Source organism: Camelus dromedarius, chromosome 25 (assembly GCF_036321535.1).
Source record: "Camelus dromedarius isolate mCamDro1 chromosome 25, mCamDro1.pat, whole genome shotgun sequence".
NCBI classification, from domain to species: Eukaryota; Metazoa; Chordata; class Mammalia; order Artiodactyla; family Camelidae; genus Camelus; species Camelus dromedarius.
Window position 1 is genome coordinate 5325555 of NC_087460.1, and position 16876 is coordinate 5342430.

A 16876-nucleotide genomic window follows, 5' to 3' on the forward strand; every position below is an offset into this window, starting at 1 on the left:
TGCATTAACATCACTAGACAGATCTTCCAGACAGAAAATAAGTAAGGTAACAGAGAAATTAAGTGATATAAAAGAAAAATTAGATTTGGTGGATATTTTCAAAGCATTATACCCCCCAAAATAGGATATACATTCTTTTCAAGTGTACATGGAACATTTTCTAGGATTGATCCTGTACTTGGGCACAAAAGAAGCCTCAACAATTTTAAGAAGATAGAAATTTCTCAAGCATCTTTACTGACCACAATGCCATGATATTAGAAATCAACTACAGAGGAAAAAAGGAAAGCATGGAGATTAAACAACATGCTATTAAAAAACCAATGGACCAATGATGAAATCAAAGTTGAAATTAAAAAATACCTTGAGACAAATGAAAATGAAAACACAACCACACAAAATTTATGGGACACAGCAAAGACAGTGCTAAGAGGGATGTTTATAGCAATACAGGCCTTCCTCAAAAAAGAACAATCTCAAATAAACAATCTAACCCCCCAGCTAAAAGAATTAGAAAAAGAAGAGCAAAAAAACCCAAAAGGAAGCAGAATGAAGGAAATAATAAAGATCAGGGGGGAAATAAATAAAACAGAGATTTAAAATATAATAGAAAAAAATAAATCAAACCAAAAGCTGGTTTTTTGAAAAAGTAAATAAAATCAACAAACCTCTGGTCAAACTCACACAGAATAAAAAAGAGAGATCACAAATAAACAAAATAAGTAAGGAAAATGGAGAAATTACAACAAATAACATGGAAATACAGAATATCATACGAGAATATTATGAAAAACTATATGGAACCAAAATGGATAACCTAGAGGAGATGGACAAGTTTCTGGAAACATGCAGTCCACCAAGACTGAACCAAGAAACTGACCACTTGAACAAACCGATCACTAGAAATGAAATTGAATTAGCAATAAAAAAAAAAAAACTTCCCTACAAATAAAAGTCCAGGACCAGACGGCTTCACTGGGAAATTCTACCAAACATACAAAGAAGAACTCATACCAGTCCTTCTCAAACTCTTCCAGAAGATTGAAAAGGAGGGAATACTCCCAAACTCATTCTATGAAGCCACCATCACCCTGATACCAAAACTAGGCAAAGACACTACCAAAAAAGAGAATTACAGGCCAATATCACTGATGAACATAGATGCAAAAATCTTTACCAAAATATTAGCAAATAGAATCCAACAGCACATAAAAAAGATTATACATCATGACCAAGTAGGGTTCATCTCAGGGACACAAGGGTAGTTCAACATACGCAAATCAACCAATGTAATACATCACATCAACAAGAGAAAGGACAAAAACCACATGATCATCTCAATAGATGCAGAAAAAGCATTTGATAAAATTCAACACCCATTTATGATTAAAACTCTCAGCAAAGTGGGCATAGAGGGAACATATCTCAACATAATAAAAGCTATATATGACAAACCTACAGCCAGCATAGTACTCAACAGTGAAAAACTCAAAAGCTTCTCACTAAAATCTGGGACAAGACAAGGATGCCCACTCTCACCACTCCTATTCAACATAATCTTGGAAGTCCTAGCCACAGCAATCAGGTGAGAGAGAGAAATAAAAGGGATCCAATTTGGAAAAAAAGAGGTAAAAGTGTCACTATATGCTTATGACATGATACTATATATAGAAACCCTAAGAGGTCCACACAAAAACTACTAGAACTAATCAAAGAATTCAGCAAGGTAGTAGGTTATAAGATTAACGTTCAAAAATCAGTTGCATTTCTTTACACTAACGATGAAGCAACAGAAAAAGAAAGTAAAGAAACAATCTCCTTTAAAATAGCACCCAAAATAACAAAATACCTAGGAGTAAATCTAACCAAGGAGGTGAAAGACTTACACACAGAAAACTATAAACCATTGATGAAGAAAATTAAAGAAGACTTTAAAAAATGGAAAGATATCCCATGCTCCTGGATTGGAAGAATCAATATTGTTAAAACTGCCCAAGGCAATCTACAGATTTAATTAAATCCCTATCAAATTACCCAGGTCATATTTCACAGAACTAGAACAAATCATAATAAAATTTGTATGGAACCGCAAAAGACCTAGGATTGCCAAAGCATTACTGAAGAAAAAGAAAGAAGCTGAAGGAATAACTCTCCCAGATTTCAGACAATACTATAGAGCTACTGTCATCAGGACAGAATGGTATTGGTACAAAAACAGACATATAGAACAATGGAACAGAATAGAGAGCCCAGAAATGAACCTACGAAGTTTTGGTCAACTAATCTTCGACAAAGGAGGCAAGAATATACAATGGAATAAAGACAGTCTCTTCAGCAAGTCATGTTGAGAAAACTGGACAGCAGCATGTAAATCAGTGAAGCTAGAACACTCCCTTACACCATACACAAAAATAAACTCAAAATGGATCAAAAACTTAAACATAAGACAAGATACAATAAACCTCCTAGAAGAAAATATAGGCAAAACATTATTTGACATACATATCAAAAATGTTCTCCTAAGGCAGTCTATCCAAGCAATAGAAATAAAAGCAAGAATAAACAAACAGGACCTAATTAAACTTAAAAGCTTCTGCACAGCAAAGGAAACCATAAGTAAAACAAAACAGCAACCTACAGAATGGGAGAAAATTTTTGCAAATGATGAAACTGACAAAGGCTTGATCTTCAGAATATATAAGCAGCTCATATGACTTAATAAGAAAGAAACAAACAACCCAATCCAAAAATGGGCAGAAGACCTAAACAAGCAATTCTCTAAGGAAGAAATACAAATGATCAATAGGCACATGAAAAAATGCTCAGTATCACTAATTATCAGAGAAATGCAAATCAAAACTACAATGAGATATCACCTCACACCAGTCAGAATGGCCATCATTTAAAAGTCCACAAATGACAAATGCTGGAGAGGCTGAGGAGAAGAGGGAACCCTCCTACACTGCTGGTGGGAATGCAGTTTGGTGCAGCCACTGTGGAAAACAGTATGGTGATTCCTCAAAAGACTAGGAATAGACTTACCATATGACCCAGGAATCCCAGGTATCCAGAAGGAACCCTACTTCAAAATGACACCTGTACCCCAATGTTCACAGCAGCACTATATACAATAGCCAAGCCATGGAAACAGCCTAAATGTCCATCAACAGATGACTGGATAAAGAAGATGTGGTATATTTATACAATGGAATACTATTCAGCCATAAAAACCAACAACATAACACCATTTGCAGCAACATGGATGTTCCTGGAGAATGTCATTCTAAGTGAAGTAAGCCAGAAAGAGAAAGAAAAATACTTTATGAGATCACTCATATGTGGAATCTAAAAACAAACAAACAAAAAAAACATAAATACAAAACAGAAACAGACTCATAGACATAGAATACAAACTTGTGGTTGCCAAGGGGATGGGAAGGGACAGACTGGGATTTCAAAATTTGTAGATACTGACAGGCATATGTAGAATAGATAAACAAGATTATACTGTATAGCACAGGGAAATATATACAAGATCTTGTGGTAGCTCACAGTGAAAAAAAATGTGACAATGAATATATGTATGTTCATGTATAACTGAAAAATTGTGCTCTACACTGGAATTTGACACAATATTGTAAAATGACTATAACTCAATAAAAAAAGTAAAAAAAAAAAAAAAAGTAAAGTGCTATGGTCTGAATATTTGTTACCCCACCAACATTTATTTATTTCAATATGTTGAAATTCTAATTCCCAATGTAATGGTATTAAGTGGTGGAGCCTTCTCAAATTCTTCCAAAAATAGAAGAAAGGAACACTTCCAAACTCGTTTTATAAGGCCAGCATTATCCTGATACCAAAACCAGACAAGGACACTACAAGAAAAGAAAATTACAGGTTATATTCCTGATAAATATAGATGCAAAAATCCTCAACAAAATATCATAAAATGGAATTCAACAATACAGTAAAAGCTTCATGTACCATGAGCAAGTGCGATTTATTCCAAGGATGCAAGGATGGTTCAACAACCACAAATTAACACAATGTGATACACCAAATTAACAAAATGAAGGGTACAAATCATACCCTCTCAATAGATGCAGGAAGAACATTTGACAAAATTCAATATCCATTTATGATTAAAAAAAACCTCTCTACAAAGTAGATATAGAGGGATTGTACCTCAACATAATAAAGGCCATATGACAAACCTACAGATAACATCATACTCACATATAAAAAGCTACAAACTTTTTCCACTAAGATCAGACACAAGGCAAAGATGTCTACTCTCACCACTTTAATTCAACGTAGTTTTGGCAGTCTTAGCCAGAGCAATCAGGCAAGAGAAAGAAAATAAGGGCATCCACATCTGAAAAGAAGAGGCAGACTGACACTATTTGCAGATTATGTGATACTATGTATAAAAAACCCTATAGACTCCACCAAAAAACTGTTAGAACTAATAAACTTAGGAAAGATGCAGGATGCAAAAATCTATATACAAAAATCAGTTGTATTTCTAAACAGTAACAACAAACTGGCAGAAAGAAAAATTAAGAAAACAATTTTATTTTCAATTGCATCCAAAAGAATAAAATATCTAGGAATAAATTTAACCAAGGAGGTGAAAGATCTGTATACTGAAAACTATAAAACATTGAGGAAAGATATTGAAGAAGATACAAATAAATGGAAAGATAGTTTGTGCTCATGGAGATCTAATATTGTTAAAATGCCCACACTACCCAAAGCAACCTACAAATTCACTGCAATTGTTATCAAAATTTCAATGGAATTTTTCACAGATACAGGGCAAACAATCCTAAAATTTGTATGGAACCACAAAAGACCCCAAATAGCCAAAGCAATCTTAAGAAAGAAGAACAAAGCTGGAGGTGTCATGTTTCCTGATTTCAAACTATATTACAAAGCTACATCAACCAAAAGAGCATGCTATTGGTATAAAAATGGGCACAGAGATCAATGGAACAGAACAGAGAGCCCAAAAACAAACTCAAATTTATATGGTCAATTAATTTTTGACAAAGGACAAGAATACACAGTGAAGAAAGGACAGTCTCTTTAATAAAAGGTCTCAGGAATATTGGACAGCTACATGATAAAGAATGAAACTGGACCCTTATCTACACCATACACAAAAATTAACTCAAAATGGATTAAAGACTTGATCAAAAGACCTAAAGTCATAAAACTCTTAGAAGGAAAAAAAAAAAGCTCTTTGATGTCAGTCTTGGTGACGATTTTCTGGATTTGACACCAAAAGCAAAGGCAATAAGAACAAAAATAAGCAAGTGGGACTACATAAAACTAAAAAGCTTCTGCATAGCAAAGGAAACCATCAACAGAATGAAAAGGCAACCTTTAGAATTGGAGAAAATATATTATATTTTTGATAAAGGTTAATATCCAAAATGTATAAAGAACTCATACAGCTCAATAGCAAAAAACTAAACAATCTGATTAAAAGATAGGCAGAAGATCCGAATAGATATTTTTTCAAAGAAAACATATACTTGACCAATAGGTACATGAAAAGGTGCTCAACTGGGAAATGCAAATCAAAACCACAATGAGATACTATCTTACATCTGCTGAAATGGCTGTTACCAAAAAGACATGACATAGCAAGAGCTGGTGAGGATGCAGAGAAAAGGGGAGGCCTGTGCACTGCTGGGGGAACGCAAGTTGGTGAAACCACTATGGAAAATAGTATTGATGTTCCTCAAAAATAGAACTGCCCTATGATTTAGCAGTTTCACTTCTGGCAATTTATCCAAAGGAAATGAAAACATTAAGTTGAAAAGATGCATTCCAAAGTTCACTGCAGCATTATTTACAATAGCCAAGCCACGTAAGTCTTCACTGATGGATGAATGGCTAAAAGAAAAAAAATATATATATATATATATGTATACCAACCATAAAAAAGTAAACAAAGAAGAAAATCTTGCCATTTGCAACAACATGGATGGATCTCGAGGGCATTATGCTAAGTGAAATAAATTAGATAGCGAAAGAAAAATACAATATGATCTCACTTAAATGTGGAATCTTATAACAAAAAAACAAGTTCAGTGATGCAGAGAACAGTTTGATGGTTGTCAGAGGTGGGCAGTTGGTTTGGGCAAAAAGTGGGTGAAGGTGGTTAAAAGATATAAACTTTCAGCTATAAAATTCATAAATCATGGCTAATGTAATGTACAACACGGTGACTATAGTTAATACTGTGTTGTCTATTTGAAACTTGGTAAGAAAATACATCTTAAAAGTGCTCAGCATAAGGAAAAATTGTAACTTTTTATAGCAATGGATATTAATAAACTCATTGTGGTGATCATATACCAATATATATAAATATGTAAGTATTATGTTATAAGCCTGAAACTAATATAATGTTATGTCAATTATATCTTGTTTAAAAATGAAAAAAAAACCAAGGTTGGCACATGTGGATTAAATTAGCTCCAGCCATATTTCATTTTGTGGATTCAACTTAAAGTCATCACTTAGATTTGAAAATATAAAATCTCACTAGCAACATCCTACAGGGTTGGGACATACACATAGAAACAGGCAGTAAGTCACCTGTACAGGAGATGTAAGCTTCCTCCTTTGGAGAACAGGAATTGTATTTCCAAGGGTCAGAAGGACACTCCCAGAGAGAGGTATCAGTTCTCCGACACTGGATTAAATCTACCCACCGGGGTCTAGAACCTTCCCTAAAAGCAACAGAAGGGTTGAGAGTTCCACTGTCCCCACAGCCAAGCTGGCTGCAGACGATGGACAAGGTGAGCTCTTCCATGGGGCTGCGGCAGACACTGCCCCAGGTCCCGTTGTAGAAGACTTCCAGCCACCCGGCACACTCCTGGTCCTCGCTCACCATCCTCAGGGCCAGGAACTCTAAAATTGAAAGGGGGAAACAGGGCACAGTTGTCATTCCAGTCAATGATCTGGGTGTTCCTCTCTCCCAGAAACTGAACACTCATCCCTGACCCTGCTGAGGAGATACTCAGTAGGTGACAAGACTGAAATTTGTCTCCCTTTTACCTGACTTTGTCCATTTGTGTCTGTCTTCCTATTTCTACCACAATGATGTGATGGAAAATGAACAGAGAGGAGCACTGATCTGGGCACCCTGCAGTGAGGGGGAGCTGAATCCCACTTCCTGAAAAACCCGTGGAAGAGGATGTGAAAGGGATGTGGATAGTAGGGAGGCAGGCAGAAGAGTGGACCCCCCAGAGACGTCCACATCCCAGTCCCTGGAACCTGTGAAAATGCTACCTTATCTGGCAAAAGGGATTTTACACATATGATTAAGTCAAGGACCATAGGATGGTCAGATTAAGCTGGAACATTGTGGATTAACCACGTGAGCCCAGTCTAATCACACTCTTAGACCTACTATCATTAAAAGTGGAATACTTTCACTGGCTCTGATTACAGAATGATGTCACTATAGATAATGGTTAGAGATATGCAATTTTGCTGATCTGATGTTAGATGAATGGGGCTCTGAGCCAAGGAACGCAGGTAGTTTCTAGAAGCTTGGAAAGACAGGATATGAATTCTTCCCCAGAGCCTCAGAAGTCATGTGGCCCTGTTGAAAACTTGGCTTTAGCCCAGGGAGATCCCTGTTGGACAACTAAACTACAGAACTGAAAGGCAATAAAAATATGTTCTTTTAAACACTGTGGTAATTTGTTACAGAAGCAAACGGAAACTAGTACAATGGGTTTAAGAGGGAACTGAAGAGTGAGCCCTGCTTTCACGTGGAAACTGTAAGAAACGGCTCTGCCAGGAGATGCTGCTGAGCAGGAAGGCCCAGCCCCTCAGCCGCTGCAGGAGGACGTGAGAGCACCTGGTCTCACCCGCTGGGAAGACGGGCTCCAGGGAAGGGGCTTCCTCCTCTCGCCCTGCCAGCAACTCCCCCTCAGGGCTCAGACCCCCGACCCCCAGGGCCCGCGCCCCCCCGGCCCCCCGCCTGCGGCCGAGCGCCGCGCAGACCTGAGCAGACGACCCCCGCGTCCTCCTTGTGCCTGCAGTCGTGCCGCCCCCAGCCCCGCGAAGGGCACCTCCACACGTGCGGCTCCTTCCCCGTGCAGTTCAGCTCGTCCAGCCAGATGGGCCCGGATCCCGCCCCGAAGCGAGCCAAGGGCGAGGCGTCCACGGCCTGTCCGCAGCCCAGCTGTCTGCACACCACGTGGGCATCGGTCAGGTCCCAGCCGTCATCACAGATGGTGCCCCAGGAGCCCTGGTGGAGGATCTCCACTCTGCCTGCGCAGCGGCCGCCCCCGTCCGCCAGGCGGAGCCGCCTGCTGTCTGCGGGGAGAGGCTCGTGCCAGTGGGGGGGCCTTTACACAGGGGAGGGCAGGGGTTCTAGGCCTGCGGGACCCCCACCTGAGCAGTTGGCCGGGCTCCCCTCTGAGGCTGCAGAGCCTCCTGGTTCAGACACGGAGTCGTGGCACTGGGGCAGCACCTGGGTCTGGTTTCCTGCAGGAACAGCAATGACCAGAGGGTTGGTAGGGTTGATGAACAGAAAATTGAATTAAACTAAGTGATAACCTTGTGATCATGTCTGAGATGAAAGCTGTAACATAGCAGTAAAGTTATCCTAATTTTAGAGTTCGCATTCTCAATGGAGTGTTCTGACAATGCCAAATTTTCTGTGTTAAGCCAAGCATTGCGTTAAGAATGAATTAAATAAGGTGTTCTATCCCTGAATCTATACTTAAATGGAGGAAGCAAAATAAAATCCTGTGTGATGGATTGCTACAATTTTTCACCTACAATGTCTCTCATTAAAAAATACTTATTTAAAACAGATCTTATGGAAAACCAAGAGAAAAAAGGAGACAGAAAGAATTTCCAAGGGTATTCAGCTGTTAGTTATCTGACAGAGAATTTAAATAGCCATAAATGCTCATATAATTAGTTGACCAGTTGTGTATCTGAGCAGAGAAATGGTAACAATCAATCAATCAATTAATCAATCAATTAATCAACCAATGTCTAAAGCTGAAAAAATTAGTGGCTGAAATGAAGAACTAAAGAATGAGTGTATCAGCACAGTAGATTAGCAGAAGTTAGAAACAGTAAAATTGAAGATCAGAGGACAAATATTCCTCTGTTTAGAAGTGCTGGTCACATGGCAGGTGTACTGGTTACTACTGCTCTATAACAAAATTTCCCGCCAAACATAGCAGCTGAAGCAAAAAAATTTTTTTTCTAATGATTTCCTGGGTTAGTAATTTGGGGAAGACTCAACTTGGTAGTTCTAACCTGGGGGTCTCTCATGTGGGGCTGAAGTCACCTGAAGGCTTGACTGAACTATAGTTTTATAAGGAAATTCCTTCAAGTAATTTAGAGGTAAAGGGACAATCTAATTCAGAAAGATTGTACATATTTGGGCAGAAATTGGGCAGGAAGAGGGTAGAAAGGGAAGTGGAGAGAGAAGCAGAGAGAAAAAGATTAAAGTAAAATACTAACACTGGGGCGATCCAGGTATAGGTCAGAGAGAATTCATTCCTAGGACACCTTCACTATAAGAAAAGCTAATAACATCCAAATCATAAAACGCCTAGGAGTAAACCTAGTAAAAGCTGTGCAAAACCTCTGAGAGAAATTCAAGACCTACCTGAATGGAGGGGAATATCATGTCAGTGAATTGGGAGACTCAGTATTGTCAAAGTGACCCTCAAATTTATATGTAGACTAAATCTAATCTCAATTAAAATACCCTTATGCTTTGTGTGTGTGTGTGTGTGTGTGTGTGTGTGTGAGTAATGACAAGCTGATTCTAAAATTTATACAAAATACAAAAATGAAGAATGACTAACAACAAGAAAAGCAACAAAGTTAGAGGAGTTAATATAAAGTAACTCCTGCAAATGAAAGTTATCCAGGCTTACCATAAAGTTAGAATAATTCAGAAAATGTGGTATTGGTGCAAGGATAGCCAAATGATACAATGGAACAGAACAGAGAGTCTTAAAAAAGACTCAGATGTACATGCACACTGCTTTTGACAAAGGTGGCAGTGAAGCAGGGAAAAGAGTCTTTTCAGAAAAAGATTCTGAGTCAGTTGGATATCCATATAAAAATATGAAAGTTGACCCTTACCTTACACAGATCTCAAACCTAGAAGGAATGTATAATTATACACAAAAGAAAAATAATTCAACTTCTATGAGATATTCTTGGAGAGTATTTTTTATCATCTTGGAGTAGACAAAGTTACTTTTAAAAGGATATAAGGAGAGGTAAATATATAGGAAAAATTTTATAAATTATACTTCCTTAAGATTAAGAACTTGGCTCATTGAAGAACACTGTACTATTAAGAAAATAAAAATAAAAGACCAAGGGTTAAACACACAAAATAAATAACATGTATTTGCACCAGAAGTCACTGTCGTGGTCATTTGTAGCACTGTATTTGTAATAGACAAGAACTGGAAACAATTCAGATCTTGCCCATCAGATGAATGGATCAATGCATGGTCATGTGATCATTCAAAGGCATACTCTCCAGTAATAAAGATGAATAAAGTGCTGCTCTAAACAACATCACGAATGAATCTCAAACATAATGTTGAGTCAAACAATCTAGAAACCAAAGAAAACATAATGCATGATTTTATATAAAGTTCGAAAACTGACAAAATATTCTATGGTAGCAGAAGTGAGGTAAGTGGTGTTCACTGGAGAGGAGGGAGGCCGTAGTTACTGGCGTGCAATGGTGACTTCTGTGTTGCTGTTAATGTTCTTTTGATATTCTGGGTTGGGTACATGACTGAAGGACACACTTATTGTTTGTACATTGCTCTCCATGATTGTACTTAAATAATATTTCCTTAAAAAATTATTCCTCTTAAACTTTCTTTCTTTGACTTGAAAAATTAATGAACAATGACAATGCAATGGAGCAAAGCCCTATGGGTCCTTCCCAGGACAGACCACCCCCATGACCTTCAGTTGCCTCTTGCCTGTAGAAAAACTTTAGCCAAAGAATAAATTTAATCAGAGAAATGAAAAAATGCAGAAACAAAGGAGAACAGTCAAACAAGACTAAATAATAATAGTTTAGCCATTAAACAAAGTCAAGGATCTTGAGTTCCTCCTCTGGGCTCTAGATAATATTCTGAGCCATATCCTTTGAGCTGTTTTGTAGCTACTGAAACTCCCACCAGGTGAAGAAGTTAACTGCATGATGACCAGACTGTAACTATGACATAAACTGTTCCATTTTATACAATTCCATGAACTGGCCTCAGGGAAATGGGAACAAAGCAATCCTAGAACTGAAAATTAATTGTTCTTAAAACAATCAATTGACACTGATCAGACCACCATATGAGCAACTTCAGGATGACTGTCAGAGTTAACTATGCTGCTCTGCATGTAGCTCATCCCTATCCCCTACTGCCTGTACACCCCTGAAGTTTCCCTTTAAAAACTCTTGGCCCCAATTGGCAATGGGGAGTTGGCCCTTTGGGACATTAGTCTGCCATCTCCCCAGGGTTGTCGGCTTCCTCAATAAAGCTATTTTCCTTTTACCCAACGCTTGTCTCTCAGTATTGGATTCTTGAGTGATGAGTTGCCAAACCTGAATTCAGTAACAAGAATAAACATTTCACCATGAAAATCTTATGTTTGAAGTCAGTTTTCCCTCACTCTCTGCTCTTGGGGACATTTCACTCAAGGAGCATCCTGAGTACCAGTCAGCCCCTCCCTCTCTCTCACCTGAGCAGATCACAGAGGCTGTGTTTCCATGGGCACAGTCAGGAGCACCCAGGGCAGTCAGCGGGCAATTCCACAAGAAGGACTCAGCCCCTGAGCAGTGAAATCGGGCTTTCCAGATAGGATCGCTTCCTTCAACAAAGTATGGTCCTCTGGGGATGGAGGTGGCGACTCCACAGCCGAGCTGACGACAGACAACATGGGCGTTGGCCATCGTCCAGTGCGAGGCACAGAGCGCTCTCCATCCTCCAGAAATATTCATCTCCACTCGTCCCTCACACTGAGACGTGTCATTTTTCATGAGCCGCACTTCTGTGTATGCTGGTAGAAAAGACAGGAGCTCAGCAAAATCTCATGTTTTTCTTACCTGACCAGGGTGTGCAGGGAGGTTAGAGTCCTGATCTGCATCTCACCTGAACAGACAACTTGAGCAGCTCCACTGTGGCGGCAGGTTCCTCCTGGACAGGGCACCCTGGGGCAGGACCAGAGCTCAGACTCCTCCCCGGTACACCTGAACTCCTCAGCCCAGATCTGACCATCTGACTCTCTGAAGGGCACGTGTTCTATGAGAGACACAGCCTTGCCACAGCCCAGCTCTGCACAGATGACCTGGGCTGTGAGGAAGGTAAAGTTCCCGTCAGACACTGGAGTCCAATCTTCTTCAGAATGCACTTCTACTTGCCCTGAGCAGGGTCCATGCCCTCCAACCAGATGCACAAATCCTAAGAGAAACAAACAAATTCAGTGAATGTTCATAAACCTGGCTTGGCAAATAGAAACAACATGTCACAGGCAATGGGGTGAAAGCTTTTCTTTTCCAGGAGTGGGGCATGGGGAGAGAATTTGACAGTGTTATTACTGCATTTTCATGAGCAAATTTCTGAAGGGAATTTCAGAAGGATTTGCAGGATCTGTGTGGAATGGTTGATTTCCAAGAATGTGTATCTTGAGATTGGTTAGAAATGTGAATTCCTTAAGTAGGGACCTGGAAACTACAGGGCCCAAGGAAGCTGCACTGTAGTAGGCATCCAGACTTGGGTGCAGAGCCGAACTAACCCAGAGTGAAAAAAGTCCATGGGGATTTAAGAAGTTAGAGGCCTATGAGCCAGACGAAGTAAGAAGGCCATCCTGAGGCTTCTGGGGCTAGTATTCCAGCCAGTTTTTTCTTGGGAGCCAATACTCAAGTCACTGGGGATAGGAAAAATCATGAGGGCTGGATCCGTGAACGCAAGCCAAACTGTAGACTTACGGCTCAAGGGTAGAAATATTGATATTATAACATATCTACCTTTATGATTTCATATTTTTCTCATAATTTTTGATGGTGAAGAATTCCAAGAATTTCTTGGGGGAACTGATTGTGAAAGAAGTTGTCCACAGATGAGTCTGGATATTAAGGAAGCTCAGAGAGTCATAAGAGAGGGAGGGGCTGATCCCAGTCATCGTTCCTGAAAGCCTAGGGTTTATTGGTGAAGGTAGGAGTGAGCTCTCAGTGGGGTATACGTGACAGCTCAGATTGCTGATTACTTCATAGCAGGGGTTTTTCTTCCAAGATATGAGAACCTTAGCAAATACTAGAGAATGATGGTAATTGATGTATTTTAATCCTATCTATATGCCAACTGTGTATTCCTTTCCTATTTGGATTCTTAAGACAAGAAGCCAGCATGATGTATAAAAGGAAATTGAGAGGAAGAACGCAGAAAGCAAACAAGCCATACATAAATTGGAGACTTTCAAATTGCAAAAACCTCAATATGGTTGAAAGATAGAAAGACTTCGGGAAAAATACTTGTCCAACAAGCTTTTAGCACATTTTGTTCCCTGTGCTCCTCCCATCTGCCACCTAACCCTGCTACCTTTTCCCGTTTCTCCCACTGCAGAAAGAAAAAACGACCTTAAGAGCTTTAAATGCATGGAAAGGGGACTCCAAAAGGGAAGGGCTTCTGTAGCAGTGGAGTATGAGTGGGTGGTTGGGAGGTTACGTTGGAAGTGGATGGAGTATGAAATTGAAAGAGGGAGACCAAAGAAAAGGCTCATGATCGTGATTTGGTCCTCCAGGGACCGTATTTTAGATAGAGGGAAAATAATCCAAAGAAAAATATTAAGACCCCCAAATCATAAAGAACAATTTTAATACACTTGTCTGGCTTCTGAGCATGTTCATGGTTGTTTATGTACACGGTGGGCTTCTTTCTGGTAAAGGACTCCAACTGCATAAGAATGTGAACTTTGAAGCATATGTTATGGAGTTTCAGAAGGAATGTCCTAACAGAATAAACATCCCGCTACAGAGAGTGGGAGAGAGCAGAAAAGACACCACAGAAATTAAACAACTGAAGGAGTGGCTTGACCACTTATACAGGAACGAATGTGAGAGAAAACATGCTTGTCCTTTATTATTTGTCCATTCCCCTCTCCCCAGAGAGGCTCAGGCTGGGACCTTTATTCTGGTTTGGTTGGGAGTTTGGTCATAAGCTACTCATTCTAATTAAGCACTTTTTTATGTAACAGATGAATTCCGTGAGATTACAAATTTAGAAATGATGAGCAAGAAATATTTCTTGTATACTGTTTTATGTAGCCTGACACATGTTAGATACCCAAATATGTTTTGAATTATCAATAAAGTCTTATATACATCAGGGTAGAGTCTTCTGAGACAAATTACTATTTCTTTTTTATTTTCTACTTGATTTTAGAATTTACGTGGAAGAATGAGTGTGTGAAAACTGCAAGAAAATTTATGAAATAGAAGGCTGATGTGATAAGGGGATAAAATATTAAATGTAATAACACCAATTATGTTCTTGTGTAACAATAAACTAGAGTGGTTGGGGCAGAATATAAATATCTCATAGACTCAAAGACACACGTACACACATATGTAGAAATATTGTATTTGAGGAGGGTAATAGTTTATTTTAGTTTTAAAATTTTTATTGCCTCTTTTCTTGAGGGGGTAATTAGGTTTATTCATTTATTTACTTTTAGAAGGGACACTGGGGACTGAACTCAGGACCTCATGCATGCTAAGCACACCCTCTACCACTGAGATATATCCTCCCCCAAGGAAGGTAATATTTTAAATCATTAGAGAAGATAGATTATTCAAAACATAGTGCTGGAAAACTTTTAAAAACAATAAAATCAAATCTTTACTTGCTATCAATCCAACTAAATTTTATGTAGTTAAATATATGCATATCAGAAGTGTAGCATAAGACTCTGAGAGAAAATAATGAATACAGATGTTGTGTGAAAAATAGAGTTGATTGTGAAGAAGACTCATTCTAGGGCTTTCTCACTGACATAAAATTTTTCTGCATGCCATCTCACATGACCCCACTTTTCCATGTTGACTAAACTCGTTCGCCTCTACGACGTGACAGTAATCTTTTCATTGGTCTACGATTTGGTAAGGACATTGTAATATCCCTGCAGGACTGGTATTTAATGAAACGTGAAGTTTAAATGATCCAGTCGGTTGATAGATGTTGTCATCTGAAGTAAATCTGGGCTCACCACAGATAACACCCACTTACTGGGTGCCATTAATATTTCATTGCCTCCACCACTAGCTTGTCAGTGCATGACTAAGTGTTCCTCCAAAGTTTGAGTTTATACAGATGTCTTAAAAGAAAAAAATGGAGAGAGTGTCTTCTCTAGTAACAGTAGGAGAACCTGTGACTCAGAACATTTCATCCACAGTTCTCTGCTCCTACCTGCCAAAGAGCTATGAATGTTTATGTCTAAATTTGCAAAGGAGACTTGAAATTTGGCACATATTGGCCATAAATTCCTCTCTGATTTGTTTAATAATATCCCCTCTGCCCCCACAGCCACTAACCTAGTGCAGAATAGTGTCTCATACTATTCATACAGAAACAACTCGACCACGGAAAGTGCATCTACATTCTTGCCCCGCCCTCCGACAGGCTCACCGTGCAAAGGGAGTGTGTATGTGTAGTGAGTTGCAAAGGTTTCACTCTTTCAAAAAATGAAATATAAAAAAATTATGAAGATTAATCTTAAGTAGGTCAACAGATTAAACTATGTCAGGTAAGACCATTGGAGAAGAAAAGAATAGGAGAGACTTATAAGAGGAAAGTAAATGAAGCCCATCATTCACAGATACTCTGTGCACTCAGGGAGCATGGGGAGATGTCTGAGACCTCTCTAGCCCATCTATCTCCTATTGCCCGGGTGATTAGACACCAGCTTTCTTGGAACTTTCCATCCTCTCAACCAGTGGACAACGCACTGACCATACCTGAGCAGATGACTCCTGCATCCTCTGTATGATCGCAGTTGTGCTTCTCCCAGCCCTTAGAAGGGCACCTCCACACGTGGGACTCTGTTCCCGTGCAGTTCACATCATCCAGCCAGATGGGCCCGGATCCCGCCCCGAATCGAGCGAAGCCCAAGGCATCGAGGGCTTGTCCACAGCCCATCTGTCTGCACACCACATGGGCATCGATCAGTTCCCAGAAGTCATCACAGATGGTGCCCCAGGAGCCCTGGTGGAGGATCTCCACTCTGCCTGCGCAGCGGCCGTCCCCGTCCACCAGGCGGAGTTGTTCATCTGAGGAGAGAGGGTCGTGCCAGTGAGGTGTTTACACAGAGATGGAGAAGGATCTTCCGGTCCTTATAGGACCTCTCACCTGAGCAGTTGGCGGAACTCTCCTCTGAGGCCGCAGAGCCTGCTGGCTCAGACATGGAGTCATCGAATGGGGCAGGACCTGGGTCTTGTTTCTTACAGCAGTGACAAGAGAATAATACGGTTGAAAATTGTCGGGAAAACCCACAAGAAATGTTGAGTTAAGAATAATCTAGAGAGTAGTACCAGACAAGCCATGTTACATGGGGCCTATCAGTGTTAACCTTCTGATTTGCAGAGTTCTGCATAGCATCTGAGAAAGATAGCCAGGAAATGTTAGTCTCTCTACTCTGAGCAAATAAATGGGTTCAGAGTCACAGGAGTGAGCTGGCAGCTAGATGGGTTTCTTGTAAACCACACACACTTTGATGCCACTGCCCTGAAAGTTAAAGGGATCAGATTAAACGGAATAGAGTGAGGAACTGGCTTCATCAGGAGCCTCAGGAA

The 16876-nt window shown here is 39.8% G+C and overlaps 1 protein-coding gene across 1 annotated transcript in view; it reads right to left on the reverse strand.

The window, feature by feature from the left end:
• The window catches only part of CD163 (CD163 molecule), an 83889-nt gene that overhangs the window by 6503 nt on the left and 60510 nt on the right, over positions 1-16876 (reverse strand). The window contains exons 12-17 of the mRNA XM_064479007.1: positions 16043-16354; positions 12183-12491; positions 11773-12090; positions 8428-8520; positions 8035-8349; positions 6616-6930 (exon numbers count right to left, since the gene is read on the reverse strand). Coding sequence (XP_064335077.1) covers positions 6616-6930; positions 8035-8349; positions 8428-8520; positions 11773-12090; positions 12183-12491; positions 16043-16354 — 1662 coding nt within the window. The remainder of the gene's footprint in view (positions 1-6615; positions 6931-8034; positions 8350-8427; positions 8521-11772; positions 12091-12182; positions 12492-16042; positions 16355-16876) is intronic.